We start from the raw sequence: 27,601 nt of genomic DNA, 5'->3' as shown, positions 1-27,601 counted from the left end.
TTACACTGGCCAACACCCTAATAATCATGATCCATTTAATGCCCGTTGTGCCCACTCTGTTGCCTTTTGCTTGACAATGGTGACTCCTTCTTCATCGCCAATTCTTTTCTCCACCTCCAGCCACTTCTTAAAGAATGATCTGTTGTACACTCGGTTGTAAGAATTTTGTTTCAAAAGAGACAAGAAAAAAACAGCATACTTGGCCTTATGACTAGTCATTTTCAGTGATAGAACTCGGTCAAAGAGGTTTCTAACATTCGCATAAATAAATTAAGCAAATAACTGCACCATTTGCACATACCTCAAACTTTGAATATCACCTTGCACTGATTCCATATCCATATAAATGGACCACATATCCCATCGTTTGGGGTGAGAATCGACAATACCCTCAAATAATGTTTTGCCTCGCTCTGGTTCACCATACTTGTACTCCACTTGCGCAAACTTGGAGATTGTTTTCAAGTCTAGATAATCTCAAGAGTTTACAAAACACGGAACGAAACATCAAAATCACTCACGTTTTCGCTTTTCCAAGCTTTGCAAACTGCGTGGAAGAAGCTTCCTTCCTTCTTCAGTATTTCCTCTTTTCAACTGGAATTCACCAAATAATGTCCAAACTTTTGAGCTTCCGCCAAACTTTTTGCAAGTTCGCTTGTATTGTTCCTCGGCTTTCTAAAAAAGAACGCCTTTTAAGTCAGACACTTGTCTAAAATATCAATGGGTATCGTAACTCACCTCAAATTTATCAGACTGCTCGAAAATTGAGGCCAGTCGCAAATGAATGGTTTTAGAATCATTAGCACGGGCAGCTTCTTTGAAAACAGCATCCAGGGTCTCGTCGGTGCCGTAGACATTCTCCAGATTGAGCAGCGCGATCCAAACATTAAGTCTCTCTTTTTCTTCGCGGAAATTAATGGTTTGAATGGCCCGCCGAGCGATTTCTCGTGCCTTGTCAATTTCCGATAGGGGTAGCTGGAAAGACATGTACTGTATCCACAGGAACGAAGAGTTCGGAGAACCAAGAAGCACGCGTTCAAAGTCAGCATTCGACTCTGGCGCCTTGGTATGCATGTCCGCAGTAAGGTCCAACTCGATCTGCTTGCGCTTGCGCTTCTTCTTGCTGGATTGACCGACATCCGCGTCATCTTCGTCAGATGATTCTTCTGCCTCTTCTTGAAGTTGACCATCACCCGTCCATTTGAACCCACCGGTCAATGAGAGAGTGGGCACTCTTGAACTCGGAGCATTGTTTGAATTACTTGATTCTGAAGCTTTCTTCGACTGATACTCGATTTTCATCTGCTCAAGATTGATCTGCATATCATCGTCATCATCATCATCGCTGCCGGTTTGGCTGGTGGACCCAGTCTCTTGCAAGCCGCTTTGGTCCTGGTCCATGTCCTGGTCCGAATGTTCGTCGATAACACTCTGTCCTTCCATGTCCTGATCTTCATTCTCCTCAGCATCCTCGTCCTCGGGATCTGTGTCCTCATCCAAGTCTTCTTTACTGAAGTAAGATGGTTTTAAACTGAGAGATATCCGACGGTTATCGATACTTAAAATATAAGCCTTGACCTTGTCACCCTCACGGAAGCCACGAAGAGCACCAGCAACGTCAGCATCAGCATTATCAGAAAGCTAATATAAATCAGTTAACATAGTGCAGAGAATGAACAGAAAGTACAAACCTGAGATTTATGACAAAGACCGCTTAGTTTTGAGTCATTGATTTGAATGAACAAACCGTAGTCTTCGATCTTCTTCACAAGTCCAGAAACCTTTTGACCTTCCTTGAGATCGCTCAAGGTGACGCCAGAAGATGTTTTCCTTTGTGAAGCTTCAATCGATCTGAAGGACATCTCCACTTTTTTACCGACAGGGTCCAAACTGGAGTATATAATCAGTATAAACTACCTGAGGTATTGCTGAGGCACCAACCTGATAATACGGCCCTTAACTAGTTGATATTCTTTGAATTTACTTTGCCAGTCTTTGATATACTTGATAAATAGAAGAGAAAACATCAGGTCAGGCAATTGACTGGATGGCGTGATGATTACGGACCTCATCGAAAAGCTCCCTGATTTGGACACGACCATCTACTTCCCGGCCAATCGTTACGAAAAGACCATGGTCAGCAATGTTCTTGACAAACCCGCGCACACTGTCGCCCACTTGTATATCTGAAATGGAGCTGATCTCCCGATCAACCACATTGTGAACTTGGTCTGGGTACATTCGCGAGTGGCGAGTAGATAGAGTTAGCTGTCTCTTAGAGGTATCAATGGCAACAACAACTGCTTTGATAATGGAATCAATGGCAGGCAGTGTGATGCCACCACCAAAATCATCCTCTAGATCGGTCAAGTGCAATATTCCGCCAATATTTGAAGAAACTTTGACAAGAGCACCATGGCGCGTGTGACGAGTAATGCGTCCACCTACAAGCTGCCCGATAGAGACATTTTCCATTGTTACAGCAGAGCCCTTCGATAATGATACTCCTTTAGTTTTAGGTTTATTTGCAACCAAAACAAACGCCTTTTCGGGATTCCGAGTGACCACAACCAATTCATCCAATTTCTCGCCAACCTTTAAGCTGAGGCGCAATTGAGGAACAGACAAACCGCGATGGTTCGCGAGGTTTTTAAGTGAAAGGAGGGCTTTGACCCGGGACGGTTGCAAGGTGAGGACGGCGTTATCTTTGTGTATTTCAGCCACTGTGCCTTCTACGGTGTTGCCTATTTCGATGGCACTGATATCCGTGACGACTTCAAAGTTGGAATTAGCCTGACGGATGCTGGCTGTGACGCGGCCTTCATCAACACCCAGGATTCGAACACGGACAACTCGTCCAGGAGGAAAGGCTTCGGAAAGCTGGCTTTTCGGTGTATCGCTGTGTGTGGACCTCAGTAAATATTCTCGATAGAGATAAATTAACGACTAACCTGATTTCTTTTGAGGGCACTATTGCTTTCAGATTGTTGAAAAATTCTATTAAAAGATGCTTTTCATAGATTCTGAAAACTACAGCGTGAGTCACTACTCCTGGGACAATATCTTCTATTCTTGAAAGAACAGGAAGATTTGAATCCACCAGAGTTTTCTTGGCAGTCAGTGAGATGCGCTTCCGCTCAGGATCGACAACAAGAACCTGGCATAAAGAGATGTGAGAAGATGTTGATACATGATAAGTTTGTTGTCCTACTCGGCATTTAATACTGGCGCCTTCTTTGAACCTTTTCGCCGGGTGCTTCAATACGATGTCGGCGTAATGATTAGGCCATATAACACCATCAACACCACCTGACAGCGATACAAAGAGACCAGTGTCTGTGAGCTTTTTGATGGTACCTTTGACTACTTCCCCAACCTCAACATCTCCCACCTGGAAGTATTTCTGTTGTATGATAGACGGCTTCAACGATAACTGAAGAAGACCATCAAAGGAGAAGAAACCAGTGACACGTGCAGGGTGAAAGGAGCCAGGTTTCCATGATCCTGACGGTGAGAGAGATGGAACATGATCATCAGATATATGAGAAATCTGTGCGACGCTAATTCAGTATCAATAGGTATTCTATATTGAAAGATAAAACCAACATGGGCAAATCCTTCAATGCCAGGAGCAATTTCAGCGATCAAGCCACGTTCAGTCTCTAATCGGACTACTTTGACAGCATCCAGCAGCGTGCCGACAGGGTATAGCTCCTGGATACTGTTGCCACTCTCCGCCTCGTTTTTACCAACCCCCATACGCGCTCGAAGTTTGACGATGTGATCAACAAGAGCGAGAGCAAACTTAGGTGGTGATGAAGACGAGTATTCATACAAAATTCTGGCCTTGACTTTCTTGCCAACTTTATAGGAATCTGGCTCTTCGTCAAGGTGTAGACGGTCGATTGTTCCATCAAAGAAACCCAGTACTTGTAAATTGAGCCCGTGTGGATGAACAGAGGTAATCAAAGCTTGCACAAGGGTTCCGGGAAGCACAGATGTCACTGAAGATATCTCAGAGAGCTAATTTCGAACGACGGTCATGATGTGTTGTAATCGTGAGACGGAAGAGAAGAGACGTACACAAGAGGATGTAAAGATAGAGGCGTCTGTACTGACTGTGCAAGTTCGACCATTCGAAGACATTTTGGTAACTGAAACATTCAGTATGCTACCAACTGGTAGCTTCGCGTCGTTTAGTCTGCCCTTGTCGGCCTCTTTCTGAGGTAAGAAACCCGAGACGTCTGCAATTCCAAGGTCGAGAATGTAACCATGGTCCTCACTGCTTTTTACAGCAGCAGTAATCGTCTATAGCCAAGGTCACCTAATAAACTCGGGACCGTACAATAATAATAATAACTTACGAATCCTTCTTTCAGATCAGATTTCGAAACTCCAGCATTAACACTTTCAGGAATCAAGGAAAGCTCGATCCTCTTGCTTGCTTTAGTGGCATCATCTCTTGCTTTGCCTATGCCAGAAGTGTCGCTTGCACCGGGCTGGTGAACGGCAGAAACAACGGCTCGTACATATTGTCCAACCCTGAATAACTCGAACAGCTCTGGTATACCATTTTTAAGATTTTCTTCATCTTCTTCGTCGTCCATTATTGAGTCTTCTTCCTCCTCAGCCCGCTCCAGGTTTTGGGTGTATTGAGAGGATATATTCGTTATTGGGACGTGGGCAAAGAGTTGATTGGGTAATGAGATGATCAACGCAAGCGGTAAGATAGAGACAACTTGGCCAAAAATTTTCATTCCCACATTCAGGCGCTAAATTGTGTACGAAATATAAGAGCCATAGTCACCATACAGCACCTGCAAGACGCACTTTATAATTGAGATGTTCGATTCTAATCTTGTCTTTTGATTCTGAAGGTTGGGCTTTTGAAGATTCTACATCAGTCTTTCTCTTCTTCTTTTTGCTTTTTTTTTCGTTGGAAACATCCTTAAAACGAAAGTCAGATATCGAGAATGGGGGTACAGAAAAACTCTGACTTGAAAAAGTTCAGCGTTAGCTTCTTTTACAGCCTCTGCTCTGATAGCTTTAACTTCAAGTGGAGTAAAAGACGTTCCTCCTCCTCTAGGAAAGTCAACCTCAGTGGACAACAAGGACGAAGTTTTGCTAGTTTGGGACGAAGAAGCTTTAGTTTGATGTGATTCTGTTCTGGATTTTTTGGGTTTACGGCTTGACGTAGAGTCATCCAGAGTACGTTTCAGCGCAGCCATACTTTCTATGTTCAAGCAGAAAGAATGTAGAGAAGGCCGAGGGGTATGAAAAAGCGGAAAGGTGTGGGCGTCAATTGGAGACCCTTCGCTTACAACCTGAACAGAATTTTTGGCAGGATCGGGAAGCCGGACCTGCTAAATGTGGATTACATAACCGTCGCATCAAACGAAGTCGTGACCTTGAACGCGACCTTCACTTGACCTCTCGCAACTCGTCTGTTACTTTGGGGAGAATAGTTTCAAAAGGAACATGGGTGAGTTTATCATATCTATTCAACTTTTTTTTATTCCTTGCTGACTTTACCTACAGACTACCAGGTTTGCTTTATTCGCATTTTATAACTTTGTTGCCACGTTGAGCTGTTGACTTAGAATCGCGTTGGCTCAAAATTCGGTGGAGGAGGAGTCGCTGGTGCTTCAGAAACCAATGTAGACAGAAGGGAACGTCTCAGAAAACTGGCTCTTGAGACTATTGATCTTGCCAAGGTGAGTTTCTCTGTTGACATTAATCAATAGCTCATACAATACCATGCACAGGATCCTTACATTCTCCGCAACCATCTGGGATCACTCGAATGTCGTCTATGTCTAACATTACATACAAATGAAGGGTCCTATCTTGCACATACCCAAGGGAAAAAGCATCAGACCAACCTTGCTCGCCGTGCTGCGCGTGACGCCAAAGATACACAACTAACCATTGCTCCCACACAAAGCAACGTTCAACGCAAAGTGTTCCTGAAAATTGGCCGACCTGGATACAGAGTCACCAAAGTCCGTGACAGAGACACAGGCAAAGAAGGCATGATGGTTCAAGTCCACTTGCCACAAATTAAGGAGGGTGTTTTACCCCGTCGGAGGTTTATGAGCGCTTGGGAACAAAAGCGAGAACCTCCAAACAAAGCATACCAGTATCTCATCGTAAGTCATATCTTTCCTTATTTAATCGTCATCTAATTATTCTTAGGTTGCAGCTGAACCATACGAAACCATTGCATTCCGTATCCCCGCGCGTGAAATTGAGGACGAGGCCGATGATGCTGGGTACTGGAATTGGTCGCACTGGGACCCTGATACAAAACAATACAGCTTCCAGTTCATGTTCAGACTAGCTTATTGAATTCATTGTACACTAGTTTTTTATACTCTCTTTCTCTCCCTGAATGTATTTTAGCAATTGATTTGACACTGCAAAGATGTTTTTCATTTAAAAATATGTCAACGGTATCATGTTTTGCGTACATATTATAAGCGGCTGGATTTAATCTCGTCACAAAGCATTATACATATAACGTAGCAAGGTTCCGGGGTAAAGAATGATTGTAATGATGGGATTTGACGATGCAGGATATCTAAGTACGAGGATTGAAAGGACAAAGACAATACATGAGAGTTGGATGAAGTAAAGTGAATGCAATCTTGGTGCTCGCGATAATAAGAATGATAAAAATTGTCTGTAAAAACGTATTCGTGATGGGCACTCGTTATGAAATCAGAAGTCCGTTCTACGTTTGCTGAGAACTCGTTTGGGTATCTTGTCAATCTTTGATCGTCCGCTGGGTCTTTCGGCAGAGGGAGACTGTGAAAACCCAATGACGGGAGGTGCAAAAGAAACTGTTGTAACTATCGGATGTCGTGAATTGGTATCCGGTGTCGGAGTTATCATCTTTGTGCTGACTTTCTTTCGTAATTTACTGGAAGATATTAGTTTGTTAGATGTAGGTGTAGAACCTGGTTGCACCGGTGCAAATAGTTGCTGGGATTGAGAATAAGGGGGTTGAAGGTACGGTGCTCTCGGCTGCGTTCGTACTTGAACTTGGACCTTCGCGGAACCGAATTGCGAAGGTAACACTGGTTGAGCTATCATCTGTGGTCGATTTTGAGGGGGAGTAAAATTGGGATTGTTTTGTAAGGGTGTTGGCATCACAAGATGTTTTGGAACATGACGATTGGGAGGTGGGCCATTTCGCATCTGACTAGAACTATATGTTGATATGGTCTGATGGGTACTAGGAGCATAACGAGAACTGGGAGCATCCCGAACTCGCTCATTCGAAGATGGTCTTAGTTTCTGGCCACGTTCACCAGTGGGCTGAGCAGGAATAACTTGGGAGCTCTGATCATCGCTGCGGAAATCATGTCCATGGGAGTTAGTGGATCTCACATTAGGATTCGGTTCTTGTGTAGGAAGCATCTGGTCGACTAGTGGCGCATGTGTGTCAAGGCTTTGGTTAGGCGTTGATTCCACAGGGTAAACACGCTCCTGGTTACTTTGCGCTGACGGTACCTTGCCATGATTCTCCGTTTGGTTTTCTGAGTTCAGCTGAAGAGGGTTTTCAAAACGTCCAGAAATCGAGTTAACTTGTTCGGATTTCTCGTCGCGGTTTCGATGTAATGACGAAAGTGGGGATACAGGACTTGTGTTTGGCAAAGCAGTTCGTGAAGGATCAATAGGGGTAGCAGGCAACAGGGTACGAGGGACAGTATATTCTGCATCATTATTCAAAGGAGGGCTCTCAGAACCGCGTGAGTGGGAGCTTTGCTGGAGAGTACTATCTGGATTCTCCGGGGAACTTCTAAATATGGAGGGCTGTGGAATGAGCCTCTCAGGCTGAGGATCAGGCGATGGCCCACGAGACTGTTCCGCAGTTGAATTGAGCTGCAAAGACGGTGTATGAGGGTGGTCCCTCTCAAGATTAACAGGGTCGTAAGGATCAAATTCGCCGTCATCTGATGATTCGGGGTGCAAATAAATGGAAGGGATTGAAGAAACAGATGTTGATGCAGCAGGATGTAGCATAGCCATACCAATGTCAAATGGCATGGCTTCTGGCAGGTCATCTTCTGACCCCAGTGCCGGCATTGGGGATGGCTGAGGTTCTCGTGGTGATACTGGATCACGAGATGGAATAGGGTATACTATGGGGTGAGGATTTGGCAGTGGGCCTGGAGATGGTATTGGGAGAGATATACGTCTAGCCATAGGGGTACCTTGTATTAAAACATTTGGGGGCTGTCTATTCAATGGTAGTCCAGAAGCAGCTGCTTGTGGGCGCGGATATTGCGCTTGCGGAGAAATATCGAAGTTCCGGGGAAGTATTTGACCTGGCGAGAGGTTCAATGACACACCTGTAGGTACTTGTGGTGGAACGTAAAGCTGTAGTGGAAACGATGAGAAGGATGTAAACCCGAACAACGAGATAAATGCTTACATTTCCATGAGCATGCAAAGCCTGGCGAGGATAATCACTAAATGCACTGGTCCCCGTCCCCCAAATGGCAGAAGAATTGGAACTTTTCAAGGCTTGAGTGGCTGCTTCATAAGGACCTTTATGGTGTAGAGAAATCCCCCAGGGATTTGTATCATCGAGCTCATCAATTCTGTCCAAGTCATTGGTGCGGGCGATAGATATCTGACTCGGTGCTATTGATTTGCCCACACTTCTAGCTGTTGGAGTGCTAGCTCCAGAAACGGTCATACTTCGCATAGGATACCCTGGCCTTGTCCTCGTCGAGGATTTGGGTGGCTCTGAGGCATTGCGGGGTGCGAGGACGGGCCGTGTTTGTTGGGTGACATCATCCTCTGCCCGGGCATTCCGCGTCGGTACGGCAGCAGGGGAGTCTACGGACACTACAGACGATTTGAGACGAGATAGAAACGGCATGCGTCGCTTCTTGTGTTCCTTAGGCAAAGTAACTGTGGCAAAGGCCACAGAAGCTCGAGTGTGTGCTGCAACGGGTGGTTGAGTAGTAGGCGGTGTCACTGCTGCCACAGGCGGTGGGTTGTGGGAGGGAAAGGGAAAGTGAGCAACCTTTGGAACAGGACTCGGTGCAACTGGAGAGTTGGGGGGAGGTATAAGGTCGAAATCGAAGGAATCAGAGGCCAAAATTGGTTGTGCGAAATCCGAGTGTCGCCTTCGATTTTTGGCTTTTAGAGATGGGTGGCCCACTGGCGGCTCAGCAGGTTCTCCATTGAGAACATAATAAGGGTTCAGATGCGGGTCAGGTGAGAAAGCTGGATCTGACAACAGAGCAGGCGCAATAGACTTTGGCTCTTCCACATATTTGGGCTGCTGAACAGACCGTCTAAACTTCATAGATACGATAAAAACAAGGACAAGACCAGAATGGAGCTGCTCTGCTTCATCACTTATTGCATCCACTATAAAAAGTGCAACGTGCCCGCATGCACATTGCTCTGACATCCACTTTGGGCCCACTTGGACAGACCATTAACAGTATTCGATTGCACTGCAACAGCATCGTATTTTAAACTAGGACTACTGAGTCTATTGTGACTCCACTGAACAGCAAGGATTTCCGTGAAGCCTGAGCAAGGTAGCACACGACGTCTTTAACGGCCCGGCAACCCTTTACCCCTATTGCGTATAATAAATAATCAACAGATATCTTCGCCTCATCACAATTTAGGTTTCAACGGCTTCAATGACCGTCTTGTTTTCGCCTGCTCTCGAAGAACGCGTCGAAGCTGTAGGTGACCTTCAACGTCCAGTCTGAAACGATAGAACATGTCCAAACTTACAATTTTACCTGACGGATTCTTTGGGATGGCGTCAATGAACTCTACGCCTCCAGAAAGCCATTTATACTGAACTTTGGCAGCAGAGACATGCTATTGGGAGTAAACATGGTCAGTAAATTAACACCATGCAAACTGTTTTTGTTAAAACAGGCTACCCTCTGGATTTCTTTCTTCAGCTCTTCTGCGGCATTTTCGTTATTTTCCATGCGTTTGAGGGCATCGACAGAAGGGACAACATAAGCAAGGGGTATTTCGCCACTGTATTCGTCTGGAATTCCTACTACGCATGCATCGGCGACATCAGGATGAAGTAGGAGATGTCCTTCAAGCTCAGCTGGTGCCACCTGGAAGCCGCGTACTTTCAAAATTTCCTGTTGGTAGATTACGTGAGTTATTTACGAGAAATTATGGCTAATTGTTTACCTTTAATCGATCAACGATGAAGACCTCAAGTTCCTTTATGATGACTTCATCGCCTGTCCGGACCCAACCGTCCACAAACGTCTCAGCCGTGCTGGAGTGCAGGATGTATTCGGTCAATATGTCAGAGATAAACAAAACTATTACATACGCTGTGGGATTATTGTAATACCCCATGGCCATGTTGGGTCCCTTCACCACCAGTTCACCTTGTTCTCCTTCCTTGGCATACGTTCCGTCTGGCTTTACGACCTTTGCGGTGATACCAGGAATCAATTCTCCGGCACTGCCAACTGTACCCAGTTTGCGATCATGACGGATAGAGCAAATGGTAGTAGAGGTTTCCGTAAGACCTACAAAGAGAGCTAAAGCTTTTGGCCATTTGAAGGGTAAGATGCGCGTCTACTGACCATATCCTTGGCCGATGACAGCGTTGGGAAAAACTTTCGATACTTGCGACATGAGCTCTCCGCTCAAAGGGGCTGCCCCGGATAAACAAAACTTGACATAGCTGAAGTCGCGTCCTTTGGCCGCTGGGTGCTAGAAAAGGCATCAACAGTGAAACAAGTTGGAGATCCATGATAACCAAAAAGTTATTACTTTGCAGAAAAGGACGATCTGAGGAGGTACAAGGCTTCAAAAAAATCATGTTACTCAAATAAAACAAACCCCTTAGCAAGTTGACGTACTACAAGTGTGTGATCCTGTGTCTTTCTATGCTCTCTAAGAAGTCGAAGAAATTAAATTTAGGGATGACAACAATAGATCCCTGTGTGTAACATTAGTTGCAAGAGCAGGCAGTAGAGTCGATGTGAATTAGTGCGACCTACACCGCAAAATAATATATAATGCATCTTCAATCAAAGCTTTCAAAAAGATCTTCATAGAAATAGAATGCAACGTACTATAACAACAAGTCCATAGATATCTGCAGTATCTTTTGTCAATGACCTTGTATTATGATGGCTATATATCTGAACAGCTCACGGAAGAAGGGGAGTACTACAAATGGGTTTAGTCAGAGATCAAAGATATATGCTGACAATGTCATTTCTCTGAGCCACCACTTACTTCCTAAAACCACATCACCTGGAGACACATATTTGGATGGCCATGTTGGATCATTTATTCTGTAGTGGGTAGCCATCTGGATTATATTTGCAATGACACCGTAGTGCGAAATGGCTACAGCCTGATTGAAATATTTTATTATTTAAAACCAGTTAAAAGTTGAAAAAATATTGATGTACTTGCCTTGGGTTTACCTAGATGTACGTTTGCAGAAGTATTGAGTTTCATGCGGTTATGGTTCAACAGAGCTGACCTGTTGTTCCACTAGAAAAGGACAGAAAGGCGATAGTTCTCGATGCCTCTCCCGGCTTGAGTCGGATGGCCCTATAATTTTCGCCGCGACTGGCGCCAAAGGTGACAAGCTCATCAATTGTTGGTATTTCCGGTTTTTCACTCGGGCCCAAAACAAAGAACGATGCTTCAGAAAGACCGCAGGACTGCGCAGCAGCCAAAGCAGCATTAAGATGTTCAGGATGAACGGCAATAAGCTTTGCTTTCGTTAAAGATAGTTGATATGCAAGCTCTTCTGCTGTATATGCCGGGTTCGCTGGGCTGCAACATTAAACATGAATGTCAATTGAATTGCCGATATTATTACGAAGTATAACCTGAGAAAACTTACGTTATTATACCTCCCAGTGCGTGAACCGCCCAAATGATGGTTGCGTAATCTTTGTTCGCAGAAGAGTAAATATCAGTAAGATCACCATACAGATGTAGAGAGGAGGTCCAACCAATATGATTTGGACTAAATAAACAAACTGTCCAGGGTGACCGCTTTAGTCATTTCATCCAAGCAGTGGAACGGACTAGAGAATAACACGCACCAACATCTTGCGGGCCTAGTAGCAGACAATCATATTCAGGGAATGTCATATCAAAGTCAAATTTACAAACCAATGTTCCACTTTAAACTTAAAGCGTTCGCAAGGCCGTATGTACGATAGTGAGCCTGAAACGAGAAGACATCTGCATGAGATTTTTTCGCATCTGTGATATCCACGGCAGACCTCCTCATAAACAACCCCACGGCCAGTACGGTCCTCAATGAAGAAAGGGACATTGCTTGGCCTCGCAGGTCGAGGTAACTCGTTGGTCCCGCTGCCTCGAAGAATGAACTGGGGGATTGTCAAGTCATCTGGGATTTTGGGCAACGCAAGGGGAGAGCGAAATTCAGTCATGAAGGGAAAAAGAGACAACCAGACAGTTTACACACATTCCTCTTTGGGTTAAGATAACAAGGCTGCAGTACAGTGTGAAGATCCGTTCAATGACGCTCGGGGTCAAGGCAATTGCATTGGTACCAGAGCAAGGGGTTACTTCCTCCTTTGGGAAGTGGAAACATATGCATCTGCGGCCCGTCTGACCCATTCATCAGTCCGTCGGCCCAGTTCTCTCTCACATGGACGAAGACAACGCTGAGCTCAGAAATCCCTTTCCTTCACCTCCTTCTCATTATACAAAGTACACGACACACAATCTTAACCTTCTTGCCTTACTCAAGGAAAGGGCTCCTGAAGACCAGGATGCCAATCAACACGAGATTCTGAAAGACCAGACTGACGTGCCCGACTGGCCTCTTATACAACTCGAGAAACCCCGTGTAGACTGGATACTTGAAGAGCCGGATGCATACTATGATGTCTTCGGTGATAGGTGGTTTGTGCGCCAATATGTGATAATGCCGAGGACGAGGACGACGTCTCACTCCAAGTCTAGGTGAAGGAAAAGATTCCTTCGTTGGGAGAACTAGGAGGAAACCAGCTCTACCCTGCTGACCCTACCATAGGTTCGCAACACAGTTCAATCCGTCGTACAGCTTGACATCGTACTCAAAATTAGACCGTCGTCCTGCTCTACGTTCTATACTGAGGTCATTGTTGGTTACATATTCATCTTTGATGGGTGCCCTTTTGTCCCCCCCTCCCCTATCGCCAGAGGTGCCTCCGGATTGGCAACGACACGTCGAATGGATAAACGTGCTAAGTCAAAACCTGATGGCTGCTGCCAACGACCTACGACCTGTCCAGGTGCTGTAGTGACACCTTACACCAATTGCTCAGGGATTAATGCTAGAATCCAGGCTCGCGGCAATCTTGAGATGATGATGAAACGTCAACTGGACCTCAGAAGGGAGGAAACTAGAAAGATTCATGAGTATGTTTTGGGTGCACTTTAAATGAACGTACAGTTTATTCAATCTGACCTGCAGGAAATGCGACACCCTGAGCACAAAATTAAACCAACTGCGCTCCACTGTGCAAAGAATGTTGGCCGACGAAAACACTGTGAGTTCATGTATGAAAAAATGATTTAGCATCACTGACCGAGAATGCTTTTCGCAAAGCCTTCCCAACCAGAGGCGAAGACTTCAAATAACCAACCTGTAAGTCTTTGTGCTACTATTGCATTATTGTCTTGTCATAATACTTTTTTCAGTCTCCTCAAATCACCCAAGTTGACGTATTGAATTGGGCGGAACAAGTTTAATGACTTCATACCTATCCTTTCCTTCCTCTTTCCACAGGAATTTGTATAATATTATTTTATGCCCGATGCACAAACTTGTATTGTTGATTTGATACCTTACGCGTGAATGCTTGTTATTTCTGCGACAGCTCTGCACCAATTCGTATATACAAGTAGATCAGTAAGTAGTCAAGACTTAGATTTGAATGTACCATGGCAAAATTGGAGCGTGAGTAAATAAGCGCGACCGTGACTTCAAGGGCAAGTCGCGTCATTGCCTAGTGCCAACTGTGTTGTTTGCATACTTACGCCCACTGAAACCATTCAAAAGCGCCAGTGTTCCCCCAGCTGCTGTTCTACCTGACAACAAATCATTTCATATTCCTATACTAATTCTTCACCAATACTCTCGATTTCAGATTTATATTCACAGCCTCAGCATGGCTACTCGACGAAGGATTGGGGTCAGCGCGGCGACAACAGAGGCAGCACGGCGACAACTTATGCAACCAGTACCTTGTTGGGAGAAGGTCTGGATAACCCCTAGTGGAATGGCAGCTGGCTCCTCTTCCCTTAAGGTGTTCAAGTGGGTGAAGACAGAAAAGGCTCAAGTGAGTATGTTTCATTCTGGCGCATATTTTCCCCGATTCAATATTTCAGTAGCAATTTAGCGACGACGAGGGTGAAGTAGACGAGCCTTTAGCACCCCTACCTGATGAACCTGAAGTTAATGAAGGAGATGAAGATCTCGAGCAAGAAGAGCCCAGAGTTGATGCAGTTCCTGCCAAAGATGTGGATATGGAGACAAACCAAGACGACCCCCCCTCCAAAGTCCCTTCACCTAAACCTCAGTTGATGATGCAATCTGGCGTAGACGATGAACCTCAAGATCCTACCGATGGCCTAGATTCCACACTGAAGCCACTGGAAATACCCATGGACGACGAAGACGAAAATGGGAACCAGACTGGTGTTGAGGGTCTCGAATTAGATATATCTAATCTCGGTCCAGATGGTTTACAGTTAGAGGGCTCGCATGACCTCTCACAACTAGATGGTCCCGACGGGCTAATTGGAGGCTCTTTGATGGACGACAGCATTGATCCATTTACCGACACAACATAAGTAGTTTCTCCATGTTACGCAATATTTGCACCTTCAACAAGCTGTTTTATTTGCTCTTCATGACTGATTGTTGTTAAATTGTACAGACTAATGCCTCTCGCTGCATTTGACTTTATTCCACGAGCGTAATCCTGCCTACTTTCAACTGCAGTAAAGGACTGATGGGAACCATGAGAGGGTAACCGCACAGAAATGGCAGACACTGACGTTACCTTGAAATCCCTCACTTTTTTGGTGGATTCATACACTCGCAACTCTCCGTTCCGCAGCCTTCGGCCTTTGGGATACACTCTGGCTGGTTTCGTGTCAGAGTGGCTAATTTCATGAGTGTATACCACTCACCATTTCGATATAAAGTTTTAGGAGGAAGAATGTCAAAACAATGTCTTTTCAACGTTGGGTACGACAGGCAAGTCGCAATTCCGCATTATGTATTCCACCTCAACGCTTCTTTCTTATCTGAGGAAGACCTAGACTCAGTCTAGATATAGTCCATGTATCATGTACTATCTCGGCTATGGCATGCGAAAAAGAAGCGCGTTCAAGCAAGGCAGATGCGTGCGAACTCAATAAGCAGAGACAAACACACACAAGGTTAAAAGCCGCAGCTCGACGAGCGCTAATCCTTGACGAGCACTTTCAAGACCAGTCAACAGTCAACTTTCCTAGCTGACTGAGGAGCTGATCTTTTGAGTTCTGCAACCAAGGCGTAGTGCCATACGTTTCGCAATGAACCTCCGCCAAGTAGTATTCCATGACCATCGCAATACAGCTTTCATCTCCCTTTCACTCATAGTGTCAGCGTTGGCCGTCCGTCCGGACTCAACGATTCTTCCCCTCATTGGAATCAACTCGATTCTATTGGTGTACTCACCATTTTTATTTCGAGCAGACAAACTTCGAACACGCAACGTGATCCTTACGTGGTTCGCACTTTCCATTGGAAGCGTCTTTTCAAGGTTACATGCCTCTATCCAAGCCTTGTCCACCCCTGGTGGCTCATTGGCCGCCTTGTTCTTCTCTTCAGGCACCCTATCGGCCATTACCCTTACAACTCTTTTTTTTGGCACGAAATATCAAGGACGTCCTTCCCTTTCTCCGTGGTCTCGTGTCACAATATTCCCGGCTCTTTGGGCAACTACATGGTGCACAATTTCTCACCTCAACCCTGTTGGTCACCTTGCAACATGGAGTGCTGCACAAACCAACGACGCCTATGGATGGCTTATCCCGTTTATTGGTCCAGCTGGCAGGGACTGGATAATTGCAGCTTGGGCGGTCGTAATCGCCCAGATAATTGGCAGTTGGTACATAGGCCCTTTGGACCCATTCGAGTTTGGACCCATTCAACAAGATCACACACATGACAACATTCCTGCTACCGGGATCCTTGCACTCAGTCTATTTTCCCTCGCAGTTCCATCATACGTCTTCAATGGTCTTCCATTACCTGCTTCAGGTTCAACATTGGACATTTCAACGCCTCTAACCGTTGGATGTGTGTTGCCACCGTACGATCGCTACCACCACCATGTATTGACCCTCGATGATTACATCGCCGAAAGCAGCCACATCCAGTCGCAAGCCAAACTTATCCTCTGGCCAGAAGGAGCGGTTACCTTCAATTCTATAGAAGAAAGAGAAAATGCATTTAGCACCATTCGGGAGAAGATAAGTGGATCGTACGTTGGTGTTTCTTTCGAAGAAACTATCAGCGACCCGGATGATCCAACCGACAGGACACCAATAACCCAAACAGGGTTGGCTGTCATTTCGCAATATTCACCCGAACCCCATCATATATACTATAAACGAAATCTCGTTCCCTGTACGTTGTTTTTGTTGCTATCTTGTCCGATTTCTCACTGGTCATGAGATAGTTGCGGAATCATTTCGCTTGAGGCATTCAAAATTGCCTCCTTCTATCTTTGACTTCAGGGTTCCAAACCCGAAGGCTATCAGAAATAGGACGATCCCTATAACATCATCAATATGTCTTGATTTTGCGCAGCCGCATCCTTTTGCAGAGTTGGATTCAAGACCTGCTCTCATCCTTGCTCCAGCTAGAACCTGGGATCGAACTGTCGGGTATGCCATGTGGATGCAAGCAAAGCAGAGAGCGGAAGAATTGGATAGCATGGTGCTGTGGTGCGATGGAGGTGAAGGTGGTGTAAGCGGTGTTGCTGGTAGAGGGTACAGCGATGTTTCTCAAGTTGGACAAGGGTCCTTTATCCGAACTGTTGGGATACAATACCCTTTCAACAACCAGGCAACGCCCTTTGCGCGTTTTGGCGACTCTATTCTTCTCTTATTCTGGTTTTCGGTCTATGGTTTTGCTCTTTTTGGACGTCCACTGAGCATGATTGGCCGCAGGATACAGGCCGGTGCTTTGCTCACGTATGGTGGAGCTATTCTTCCTGCTGTCCGCTATATACAAAACAGACGGGTTGCAAATGGACAGGCGGAGGCTGCTCCCCAACCTAATCTTGTTGACTTGTAGTGTACTGACAAATTGCCAGCTTCTGTTTGGCAACCATTACTATCAAAACTTTTTCTTGTACTGAAATCGAATTATTTGATGTTCCTATTCTATTGAGATTGAATGAAGTTGCCTATCGAGGAAAGTACTAATTAAGGCTGTGTGGATCGTTCCATATTGTTCCTCAAGGCAGACCGCGGGGACACGACTTTGCCTCGCGCTTGTTTGACTAAAACCTCGACTTGGTCTTTGCTCGCTCCTCACAAGTTCTGTTCAGGAACTTGCACTTTTCCCGACGTCTCTTCGCAGCAACTCGTCTCAGTCCAAGCTTGCACATAGCCTTCGGGGCTCTTTGCGCAACTTGACCTGGAAAGCGTCTACCACAGATCTCGGCCGTCGAGTTTTCCACAGAAAACGGGTCATATCCACAGAGAGCACGATCAAAGAAGAGTCTAGTACCGAAGACTTCCATATTATTACAGTAGAGGATTTTGACCCCAGCTTTTCCCTTGCATCCATTCTCGATATCTCTTTCACTCCGGACGCCGGACCCAGTCAACCCGCTCAGACTACTCTTGCTCGAGATCGATACGCTAATCAAAGTCCAAGCGAGCCTACCAAGGCGGCTTTGACTCCTGGCTTGCTTGCTCCTCTAGTGATTCCAGATTCTCTGCCACATCCTCGTATATCAGCATACACCTCCCACACACTGACTTCTTCCGAAGGCTCACCCACATTCACAGAAATAGCTCACATAGCTTCATCGTTTCCTCTTCCACCGTCCTATAACCCCGCTTCAATATCTTCGTTATCACCTGAAGCTCGTATGTCTGTTATGCGACCGGTTTACATAAATAAATCTAACCAACATTTTTAGGCCCAGGGGCTTTACAGATCATTCGCAATACCCCATCCTTTACTACACCCGTCTCGGAGGTCAACCCAGCCAGCGTACTTTCTTCAAAGCGTACTAAAACAGGGATAAAAACTTTCCTTCGGCTTCCATCTTTTATGACTTCTTGGAGGCATAGATCGTAAACCCCCGATACCATACCGTCCTGCCGTCTATCTCAGTGTATCTGTCATGGCGTCGCTTCTTCCGAAAAAGAATAGAGATGTAGTAGATTTTGGTGAGGAGATGGATTACTCTCATGTACAATGGTTTCAGGATGCTCCTCAAAGACCTTCTGTAAGTCTCTTCGCAAAATGTTCTTCTGTCACTTACACACCCTCCATATAGACACTTCCGCAACCAGAACAGCGTCAGCCTCAACAGCATCACCAACAACAGCAACAGCATCACCATCAACAACACCATCCGACAGAGCCGTACCAACCTTCGCCTCATGTAATCGACCAGAATGAAGGATTTATTTTTGCGTTATCAGCTGCTCCCAATGTTCTTTACCAACGCTATAAACAATACGGACAGGTATGACTACTTGTTTTTTTGGGGGTTTCATCGTGCTCAGTAAAATTGCAGCTTGGTGTCCTTGGATGGTGTTCAGAATTCAGTGAACTCGTCGACAATCTGAAAGAATTGGGTTTCGCAGGAAATATGTTCGTCACTACTCGGGCGCAGGCGCTGAAGTGTTGTGAAGAGATTATGCAATTGCGGGCGGAGAGGATGGAAGAGGTCAAAATGCAGCTTGTGCTGATGTATCTTTCATCGCAAGTGGCGAGGTTGCGTCGCTTCCTGGACGTGGACAGAGTATGGAACGACTATCCAGACGTGGGTATACCGTTGGAAGTGAAGTGAATGATAATCGGAGAGGATGTGAGGTTTCTTCCTTTCCTTGTAGTATTTTCCTTATTTCCAACTTGTTTTTCATGTACAATACATATCACCAAGTAGTTCTATGATAAAATGCCCCAGAAATCAAAAAAAATGGTGTTTAGGTATAAAATAAAGTGTCAAGTCCATGCTGTACAGAATAGTGTTAAGCTATATATAGGTAAAGGTAGGTATACATGTCGGGGAACATTAAAACAACAGTGAATGGGAATTCCCATGAAAGAATTTAAACAATGCGTGGATGCTAATGTGTGGTCGTGATTCCATTATACTTCGTCCAATAGTCACTCGAGTGCTTATCATTGTCTTTGGCGTTCTTCAAACCGCTCAGCTCGATTTGTGATTCTCGTGGTGGTTCGGGGAGAGGATTGTTCAATGGTGGCCTAGATACCGTGGTAGAGTGTCGATAGTCCGATGTTGGCCGAGGTAAAGTTGGTGGTGATCGATAGTCAGAGGGCGTCGCCGCGGCGGTGAAAGATCGATAAACATGATCATAAGGTTCGTAAGAAGAAAGATTGTCCGGGATACTGGGTATAGATGATGGTGAAGAATAAATAACAGGAGGTGGACCGGTAGGCATTGAGTGATATATCTGAGTCCCTAGATTTCCTTGGAAAGGCGTCTGAACGACATAAGCTGTATGACTAGAGCCATATACGGCGCTTTGTGTGTGAATGTCGTCGCTTCTGCTTGAGCTGCTCGAGCTAGAGCCAGGAATGAAGTCCGTTATCTGAGCATTTGGCTCAAAACCGTACATACTCCGCGCTTTCCAAAGACGTTCCATTTCCCAGGACTCCTTGGCTCGTACGGCATTCATTTCGGCGGCAGATGGAAGTTGGGAGGTAGGTCTAGCAGTGAGAGATGGATTTCGTTCCAAACGCAGTTGTGGGGGGTTAGAAAATTGAGAAGGGATATCAACGGGGTCTGATTTGACTAGTACGGTACCATAGTAGTCAGAAGAAGAAGAGGTATCGCTGACAGGCCGCTTGTCGACGTTGCGCCCGTGGTGATCATTGGGTCTGTGAGAGAAATCATCGTGTCGCGACCGCTCCCCATGATGGTGAGAGGCGACCATGCCATTCGACCTCTTGTTGGATGACTCTGCAGGGTATGATGGAGGTTGCTGTGAGGGCCATTGATAAGAAGATTGGTAGTGACTGGCCTCCTTGACTGGTTCTCGACGACTGACGAGATCATGATCCTTGGATTGAGGTTTGTACTCTTTGGCAGTACGGTTGTGATCATCCAATCTTTGTTCATCTCTGGACCTGCGCTCGTAATCCTTGCGTCGTCGTTCATCTCTGATGCGTTCCTCGTCCTTTATCCTCATTTCCTCTAGTTTGCGCGCCTTTTGCTCTTCCAGTTCTCGCAACCTGTGAGCTTCCCTCTCCCGAGCCTCTTGTTCTGCTTGCTCTCTGGCCTTTTGCTCCTCTCGTTCCCTTGCTTTCTGTTCCTCTCGTTCTCGTGCCTTTTGTTCCTCTCGTTCTCTCGCTTTCTGTTCCTCTCGTTCTCTCGCTTTCTGTTCCTCTCGTTCTCTCGCTTTCTGTTCCTCTCGTTCTCTCGCTTTCTGTTCCTCTCGTTCTCTCGCTTTCTGTTCCTCTCGTTCTCGTGCTTTCTGTTCCTCTCGCTCTCGTGCCTTCCGCTCTTCTCTAGCCCTCTGCTCCTCCCAATCTCGCAACCTCTTTTCTTCTCGTTCACGCGCCCTCTGTTCCTCCCATTCCCGTATTTTCCTCTCTTCCCGTTCTCGTGCTTTCCTCTCCTCTCGTTCTCGCGCCCTCTGCTCTTCCCGTTCCCGTTCCCGTGCCTTCTGTTCCTCTCGTTCTCGCGCCTTCTGTTCTTCCCATTCCCTTACTCTCTGTTCCTCCTTTTCTCGCGCCCTCCTTTCCTCCCGAATTCTCTGCTCTTCTTTTGCCCGACGTTCATCTCGCATCTTTTGCTCCTCTCTCAATCTGTATTCTTCCCTGATTTCCCTGATTCGACGTTCTTCCCGTTCTCTTGCTCTTTCTTCCCTCAGTCTACGCTCTTCTCGCACCAAATGTTCCTCCCTAGTTCTCTGGTCTTCCCTTGATCTATAATCATCCCGATACTTGTAGTCATCTCTAGCCCTGTCATGGTCTCTCGACCAACGGTCATATTCGCGTGATCTCCGTTTATCCCTGGCCCTGTACTCATAATCCTTCGAGTGACGCTCGTGCTCTCGTGGTCGGTGATCGCGCTCTTTCCCTCTGGATTCATGGTCTTTGGATTTGCGCTCTTGTTCTTTAGGTTTAGTCGACGATTTTTCTTTCTTTGCTTTGACTTCAACCGATTCAACGACCTCCCACTGCTGTCCGGCAGCAGTGATAGTTTGATTCGACGCGTAAACATTACCCGAAGAGCTTCGCACCAATTTGAACGTTTCCGTTTGTCGACTAGGCGATGCATTCGTAGGAGAACGGTTGTGCTGGGTTTTTCCTTCGTATATGCTTTTTGGAGGCAAGGTTGGGGGAGCTGAGTCGGATAAAGCTATTGAAGCTCGATGGTCGTATGGCGTAGGTGGATTTGCGAGCATTGACGATGTCGACAGCGGCGAACCCTCATACTCTCGCACCAAAGATTTCACTGTCTGGCGTTGGGTTGTCGGGAAGGGCACAGCAGCCACAGGACCAGACTCTACGCGAGGTTCGGCCTGGCTCAGTTTTGGACGCTGAGTCGAAGTGGACGCCTCTGCAGAGGGGTCCTGCCAAGAGCCCTCCGTAGCAAGGTTCCGACTTGTTTTACCTTCAGCATTGCGAGCAGGTTGTGATTGAGATGAGGTCTTCTTAGGCGTTTCCTTTTTGCTCTGAGGGGTTACTGATGGCGACCGTGTCTTATTCCGATCTGGTGTAGTTTCCGTAATAACACTTGACTCTCTAATAAGCGTGGGCTTGTCTTTGTCAGTAGGCTGAGAGGCCAATTTTTTTGGAGTTTCTTGTAATTCCTTATCGGCAATGGGAGCTGGAGAAGCAATCTGGCTTTGATCAACAGTAAGAACAGCAGGTTTGTCACCTGTACTAGGATGGTTATTTTCTACTATCGCAGAGGACTCGTTAGGCTGGGATACAAGTTCAGCTGGCCTACTAACTGGCGAGTTTGTTCGAGACAATGATGGGAGTAGTTGTTCCAAAGCCTGTGCAGTTCGCACATCAGATAATCGAAGCTGTGACATCTCAGGCGTAGCCAACTGTGGAGGTGGCAAAGGTTTGTCAAAACGCAGCGGTACATCATGCATAGTAGCAGTGTTTGCAGTTTGACCCTGTGATATCATACTATCTGAAGCTGGGTGCGAAAGTTGCACATTATCCTTTGGCTTCTCAGGTGGAGGAGGAGGAGGTTCATTGGCCAAGGAGGAACGTTTCTCATTATCCGGCATGAGATCAGGATTGGTAATAGTAAGCCTTCCCATTGAGTATGGCGCTTCGATAGAACCGACAGACAAGCGATCAATATTTTGGACAGATTCTGCTGGTGCGGCTGGAGGGTCTACCAAATTATCCACAGAAGGGGGTGGTACTCTTTTCACAGACTCGCGGGCGGATTTCTGAGGAGACTTGCGGCCTTGATCCCCAGGAGCGTCAAATGCATTGGTATACCCTTTGATTTCATGGTTATCAATATGGTGCCACCAATCGGTCGAAGGAGAATTGTCTTCCGAAGGCTTCCTCAACAAACTAAACTTCTTTGCCAAACGATTCAATACACTTCCCCGTTTTTCTTTTTTGGGGGTTTGATGGAGAGTAGAATACACTGGTGCAGGTACAACAGACATTCGCTTTGGTAGCGATTCTGCAGGATTGTCGCTTTGCGATGGTGCTACATACCGGCGCTCGATGGGAGTTACAGGAGCAGAAGTCGTCTTTCTGTCAATTTCTGGGGGTTGGGGATGGAATACATTATCGACAGTGGGAGTACGACGCTTGCTTAATTTTCGCGGTATTTGAATTTCTGGCTGAGATGGTTGTAAGTGTACAGCGGATGTGGATTGAGAAAGTGGGGAAGGTGCGACTGATTTGTTACGAGTATGCATGGCGGTCATACTGGCCCGCCGTGTTCGATTTGGGATCTATGACGGAAATGAGCCTCGATACATCAGTCGTAACAACAAAAAATTATCATACATCATAAGAATCAGAGACAGCTGCTGTAGTTTGACCGATATCATAAGGTGACTGATGGTGCCAATTGGTTCCCCAAGGGTCCGTCACATCGAGGAGGTCAACATTGTCCGGGGCTGTTTGGGATGTTTTACGCGACCTCGGTTTTGTGCCCTCAGCGACACGTGTCTGTGAAGAAGTTGGAGTAGGCAAAGGTGAGTTAGCATTGGTATTGCTGGATTCAGGCCTGTCATCGTCCAAGTTTTCGGGAGCGGAATTTGTGTGCATTGGAGGAAATGATGGCGAGAAGAAGGTCGGCGGACGCATAGAGGGTCGCTTTTGAGAGGGAGGGATGAGATGATGATTTCTATATCTGCGCGGACCAAAAGGATTGTGGAGAGGATAATGAACCTTGAAGGCGGGCAAAGGGACAGCTGCCCATGCACTCGTATCCACTAATGGCGGGATCTCTCTGCTGTCTGCAATGACAGAGCTCGAAGAATTCAGTCTAGGTCTTTCCTTTTGTTGCCCACCAATCATCGCTTCATCGTTGTCATTTCTAATCTGCAAATTTGAACTTGAAGCTGCTCGAGGAAGGTCTGAGGAGCCTGGCGGAACAGGAGGTGGGGTGATTGTCCAACGCTTCAGCGATTTGCGCGACCATATTGAACCGCCCGAATTCGATTTGCGTTTGGACAGTTTACGCTCCAATATTTCTCTCCGTTCCATGTCCTCATAGAATGCTTGTTGGTCGTCTGGCGCGGCGCCTGCGGGGTATTCGGAACCTGGGGACTACGCGCAATGAGTAGTTGATCGTTTCAAATGGCGATGACTTACATCGACATAGGGCACTGTAGACACAGCGGGACTGCGATAGAGGGCCATCCCCCTGGCCACTAGTGATGTGCGTGTATAAATGAAATGAGAACGGAGAAAAAGGAGCCTGTGTCCCCCAAGTCGGTAATTCGAACTCGGACTGTTCTTGTGGCACGTGCCGTCCTGCAGGCATCACTGACATGAATTCAAGACCCGAGTCCACCGTGGCTGCGAACTTGGATTGGATGTCCTCGGTGCTACGGCCAACGATGACGGACTCTGGCGCAGGTCGATGCAGATCCTTCCTTTATTGATATAGCCACACCCTGAACATGCTCTACCCCGCACAATCAAATGAACACGACATATGGGATCTCATCATGAAATAGCGTAAACGCGTGTTAGACTCGTGTTTCTGACCTGTGCTTCGCATAATTGCCGTTCCCGTCATCGTGTTTAATTTACAACGCCCACACACCTCCGAGTCCGAGTCCGTCCAAAGTCGAGGACTGAGTGCGCGATGGTATTTACTGTTGTTTATCTCTCTTCGGAGCATATGAGCATCGCTCAATAAAGCGATCGTCCGATCAGTTACGTGCTCAACTTTTTCATCTTATCAATGTCTGTCAGAGTTCTGGTCATTGGTGGCGGAGGAAGAGAACATGCTCTGGCTTGGAAACTTGCAAAGTCGCCGATACTCGACCACATATATGTCTGTCCCGGTAATCCTGGAACAGCCCAGGAGCCGAAAACCTCAAATGTAGAAAACATATCGCCTAACGATTTCCCAAGCCTTGTCCAGTTTGCTCTAGAAAACAAGGTCAATCTTGTTGTATCACTTTGAAAATGAGCTCTTACGCTTCTTAGATCAATTTAGTGGTACCTGGTCCTGAACAGCCCTTGGTAGATGGAGTAGAAGGCTACTTTCGCAAAGGTCTTTCATACTAATTATTATCTCTGACCTTCACTAAAAAATTTCAAGTTGGCATCCCTGTGTTCGGCCCCAGCCAACTGGCTGCGAGAATGGAAGGCTCAAAATCCTTTTCAAAAGATTTCATGGCCCGTCATAATATCCCAACGGCCATATTCAAAACTTTCCAGTCTTCGGAGATCGATGCAGCCATCGAGTATGTCAAGACATGCGGACATAAAGTTGTTTTGAAGGCCAGCGGACTTGCTGGAGGTAAAGGTGTACTGATTCCCGATAGTACGGAGGAGGCAATCGCTGGACTCAAGGAGATCATGGTTGACAACGTTTTCGGGGATGCCGGTACGGTTACAATATGTTTGTTTATTCAAAAAATTTCTCCGTGTCTTATAGTGCTATAGGAAACGAAGTCGTTGTGGAGGAACTTTTAACAGGGCCGGAGATATCAGTTTTGGCGCTTTCCGATGGTTATTCCGTCGTCGCACTGCCGGCAGCTCAAGATCATAAACGTATAGGAGAAGGAGACACTGGACTTAATACAGGTGGCATGGGCGCTTATGCTCCAGCTCCAGTTGCGACACCTGATGTGTTGCAGAGGATTATGACGGAGACATTGCGCCCAACTATCGACGGAATGAGGAGAGAAGGTATGCGTTCGGAAAATGAATATACATATAATCCTTGATTTACCTATGTTTTAGGCTTCCCATTCATGGGCATGCTATTTACTGGGTTTATGCTCACAGAGTCTGGACCCAAAGTACTTGAATACAATGTACGGTTCGGAGATCCCGAAACGGAGGCTCTTATGCTTCTTCTGGATGACGGCGTTGATCTGGCGGCTCTGTTACTCGTATGTCACTTTTAATATCTAATGCCAGATCAATACTTATGTCGGAATGAAGGCATGTGCCGAACACCGACTTGACTCTGTTCCAATTAAGTTCAGAGAGGGTGCGGCAGTTACTGTCATCCTCGCTTCAAAAGGATACCCGGAGAATTACGAAAAAGGAAAGACAATCACTATATCGAGCATCCCACCCAGTTCGTGCACATCTGAGCATCGAGTAGTCAATGCCCACAACTCATGCTTTTACAGACGTTGTTATCTTCCACGCTGGAACTAAAAAATCTGGTGAAGATATCATTACCTCTGGTGGACGTGTTCTTGCCATCACTGCCTTCGCACCAACCCTGCAAGAAGCTTTAGAAGCTGCTTACAAAGGCGTTGATGGTGTGTCTTTCGACGGCAAGACCTACCGACGCGATATTGGCCATCGGTAAAGAGCAATTTGACTATTCGTGTTATCAGCTATATTGACACTAGCACAGGGCATTGACTTCAAAGTCAACCGGTCTGACTTACGCTCAGGCTGGGGTTTCAGTAGATGCTGGTAATGCTCTTGTTGACGCCATTAAACCCCTCGTACGTGCCACGTCGAGACCTGGCGCTGATGTTGAAATCGGTGGCTTCGGTGGAGTGTTTGATCTTAAAGCAACAGGGTTTGTGGATCCCGTTCTAGTGAGCGGCACAGATGGCGTTGGCACAAAGTTAAGATTAGCAGTGGATGTCGGGGTTCATGATCTCGTTGGTAATATGCCTTTCGCCGTCTGTAAGATACGATTCATACTTATCAATGACGCTTAGGCATAGACTTGGTAGCCATGTCGGTCAACGACCTCCTCGTGCAAGGTGCCGAGCCACTGTACTTCCTGGATTACTACGGTTGTAGTAAGCTGGACGTCCCAATCGCAACACAAGTAGTAACAGGTATCGCCGAAGGATGCAAACAGGCTGGATGTGCCCTCATTGGAGGAGAGACAGCTGAAATGCCTGGCATGTACCAAGAAGGTGCAGAGAGAATGTTGACTTGGTATTATCAAATTTGACCTTCTCCACTTCTAGGCGACTATGATCTTGCCGGATTTGCCGTGGGAGCCGTGGAGAGAAACCTGATTCTTCCTCGTCCAGACATTAAAGCAGGCGACATCGTGCTTGGCGTTGCCTCATCTGGTGTGCATTCAAACGGCTTTTCGCTGATTAGAAAAATTGTGGCCATGTCAGGTCTGACATACTCGTCACCTTGTCCATGGGACCCAAGCACAGAGTTGGGCAGAGCACTTCTCACCCCCACGCAGATTTACATTTCCCAAATCCTTCCTGTCGCAAAGCGCGGCCTCCTGAAGGGCATGTCACATATCACTGGGGGAGGCTTCATCGAAAATATCCCTCGAGTGCTGCCGAAAAATTTAGGTTGCTTTATTGACGCATCAACATGGCAATATCCTCCTGTATTCCGTTTCTTGATGAAGACAGGCAACGTCGACCCTCTCGAAATGGCCAGAACATTCAATAACGGCATTGGTATGGTTCTTATTGTTGATCCCACTAACGTCGATGAGGTCATGGATGCTCTTAAAACGGGGCCTTCTGCGGTATACAAAATTGGAGAAGTTACAACTAAACCGGGAGTGGAGATGAGGAATGTATTGACATGGGCTGCATGATTAGCATAGGGCAAATACAATACGGGGGCATAGCGTGACATTGCTATGTAATAAAAAGATAACAACGATGATGTAGGAATAGACATTTATGGTTTTTGATGTATGGA

The 27,601-nt window shown here is 46.3% G+C and overlaps 9 protein-coding genes across 9 annotated transcripts; 5 read left to right on the top strand and 4 right to left on the bottom strand.

Annotated features, from left to right (window-relative positions):
• Positions 1-24: 24 nt before the first annotated feature.
• On the bottom strand, positions 25-5,228 carry JR316_0000632 (rRNA biogenesis protein rrp5; the record flags this gene model as incomplete). The annotated part of the gene is made up of 15 exons (XM_047886446.1): positions 25-139; positions 200-250; positions 302-467; positions 522-675; positions 739-1,641; positions 1,692-1,890; positions 1,942-2,003; positions 2,068-2,899; positions 2,952-3,157; positions 3,212-3,550; positions 3,607-4,023; positions 4,084-4,308; positions 4,365-4,772; positions 4,831-4,947; positions 4,998-5,228. The coding sequence occupies 15 exons, from the start codon at positions 5,226-5,228 to the stop codon at positions 25-27; spliced, it is 4,425 nt and encodes a 1,474-aa protein (XP_047754192.1).
• A 250-nt stretch (positions 5,229-5,478) lies between these two features.
• JR316_0000631 (Splicing factor 3A subunit 2) lies at positions 5,479-6,348 on the top strand (the record flags this gene model as incomplete). The annotated part of the gene is made up of 5 exons (XM_047886445.1): positions 5,479-5,482; positions 5,539-5,546; positions 5,601-5,714; positions 5,766-6,149; positions 6,196-6,348. 5 exons carry the CDS (start codon positions 5,479-5,481, stop codon positions 6,346-6,348), a joined length of 663 nt encoding a protein of 220 aa, XP_047754191.1.
• A 372-nt stretch (positions 6,349-6,720) lies between these two features.
• On the bottom strand, positions 6,721-8,091 carry JR316_0000630 (uncharacterized protein; the record flags this gene model as incomplete). Its single annotated transcript, XM_047886444.1, has 1 exon — positions 6,721-8,091. The coding sequence occupies one exon, from the start codon at positions 8,089-8,091 to the stop codon at positions 6,721-6,723; it is 1,371 nt and encodes a 456-aa protein (XP_047754190.1).
• Positions 8,092-8,245: 154 nt separating this feature from the next.
• On the bottom strand, positions 8,246-12,613 carry JR316_0000629 (4-coumarate--CoA ligase-like 1; the record flags this gene model as incomplete). Its single annotated transcript, XM_047886443.1, has 18 exons — positions 8,246-9,390; positions 9,459-9,557; positions 9,780-9,861; positions 9,927-10,142; positions 10,195-10,285; positions 10,343-10,544; positions 10,602-10,731; positions 10,792-10,825; positions 10,881-10,960; positions 11,097-11,119; positions 11,263-11,376; positions 11,516-11,814; positions 11,885-11,933; positions 12,090-12,104; positions 12,160-12,214; positions 12,273-12,400; positions 12,479-12,484; positions 12,583-12,613. The coding sequence occupies 18 exons, from the start codon at positions 12,611-12,613 to the stop codon at positions 8,246-8,248; spliced, it is 2,799 nt and encodes a 932-aa protein (XP_047754189.1).
• Positions 12,614-12,664: 51 nt separating this feature from the next.
• JR316_0000628 (Mediator of RNA polymerase II transcription subunit 7) lies at positions 12,665-13,752 on the top strand (the record flags this gene model as incomplete). The annotated part of the gene is made up of 7 exons (XM_047886442.1): positions 12,665-12,925; positions 12,982-13,051; positions 13,105-13,292; positions 13,346-13,419; positions 13,475-13,550; positions 13,610-13,648; positions 13,702-13,752. The coding sequence occupies 7 exons, from the start codon at positions 12,665-12,667 to the stop codon at positions 13,750-13,752; spliced, it is 759 nt and encodes a 252-aa protein (XP_047754188.1).
• A 419-nt stretch (positions 13,753-14,171) lies between these two features.
• Positions 14,172-14,856, top strand: JR316_0000627 (uncharacterized protein; the record flags this gene model as incomplete). The annotated part of the gene is made up of 2 exons (XM_047886441.1): positions 14,172-14,342; positions 14,395-14,856. The coding sequence occupies 2 exons, from the start codon at positions 14,172-14,174 to the stop codon at positions 14,854-14,856; spliced, it is 633 nt and encodes a 210-aa protein (XP_047754187.1).
• A 729-nt stretch (positions 14,857-15,585) lies between these two features.
• JR316_0000626 (uncharacterized protein) lies at positions 15,586-19,094 on the top strand (the record flags this gene model as incomplete). Its single annotated transcript, XM_047886440.1, has 7 exons — positions 15,586-16,684; positions 16,737-17,344; positions 17,613-18,159; positions 18,213-18,302; positions 18,367-18,524; positions 18,576-18,767; positions 18,819-19,094. 7 exons carry the CDS (start codon positions 15,586-15,588, stop codon positions 19,092-19,094), a joined length of 2,970 nt encoding a protein of 989 aa, XP_047754186.1.
• Positions 19,095-19,374: 280 nt separating this feature from the next.
• JR316_0000625 (uncharacterized protein) lies at positions 19,375-24,127 on the bottom strand (the record flags this gene model as incomplete). Its single annotated transcript, XM_047886439.1, has 3 exons — positions 19,375-23,211; positions 23,267-24,034; positions 24,080-24,127. The coding sequence occupies 3 exons, from the start codon at positions 24,125-24,127 to the stop codon at positions 19,375-19,377; spliced, it is 4,653 nt and encodes a 1,550-aa protein (XP_047754185.1).
• Positions 24,128-24,677: 550 nt separating this feature from the next.
• JR316_0000624 (Bifunctional purine biosynthetic protein ADE1) lies at positions 24,678-27,494 on the top strand (the record flags this gene model as incomplete). Its single annotated transcript, XM_047886438.1, has 10 exons — positions 24,678-24,878; positions 24,926-24,992; positions 25,041-25,328; positions 25,388-25,633; positions 25,688-25,839; positions 25,892-26,030; positions 26,086-26,266; positions 26,319-26,578; positions 26,635-26,838; positions 26,893-27,494. 10 exons carry the CDS (start codon positions 24,678-24,680, stop codon positions 27,492-27,494), a joined length of 2,340 nt encoding a protein of 779 aa, XP_047754184.1.
• Positions 27,495-27,601: the final 107 nt, after the last annotated feature.

The sequence above is a fragment of the Psilocybe cubensis genome, chromosome 1, assembly GCF_017499595.1.
Source record: "Psilocybe cubensis strain MGC-MH-2018 chromosome 1, whole genome shotgun sequence".
NCBI classification, from domain to species: domain Eukaryota; kingdom Fungi; phylum Basidiomycota; class Agaricomycetes; order Agaricales; family Agrocybaceae; genus Psilocybe; species Psilocybe cubensis.
Note: the sequence above shows the minus strand (reverse complement) of the source record. Positions and strands in the feature narration are given on the sequence as shown.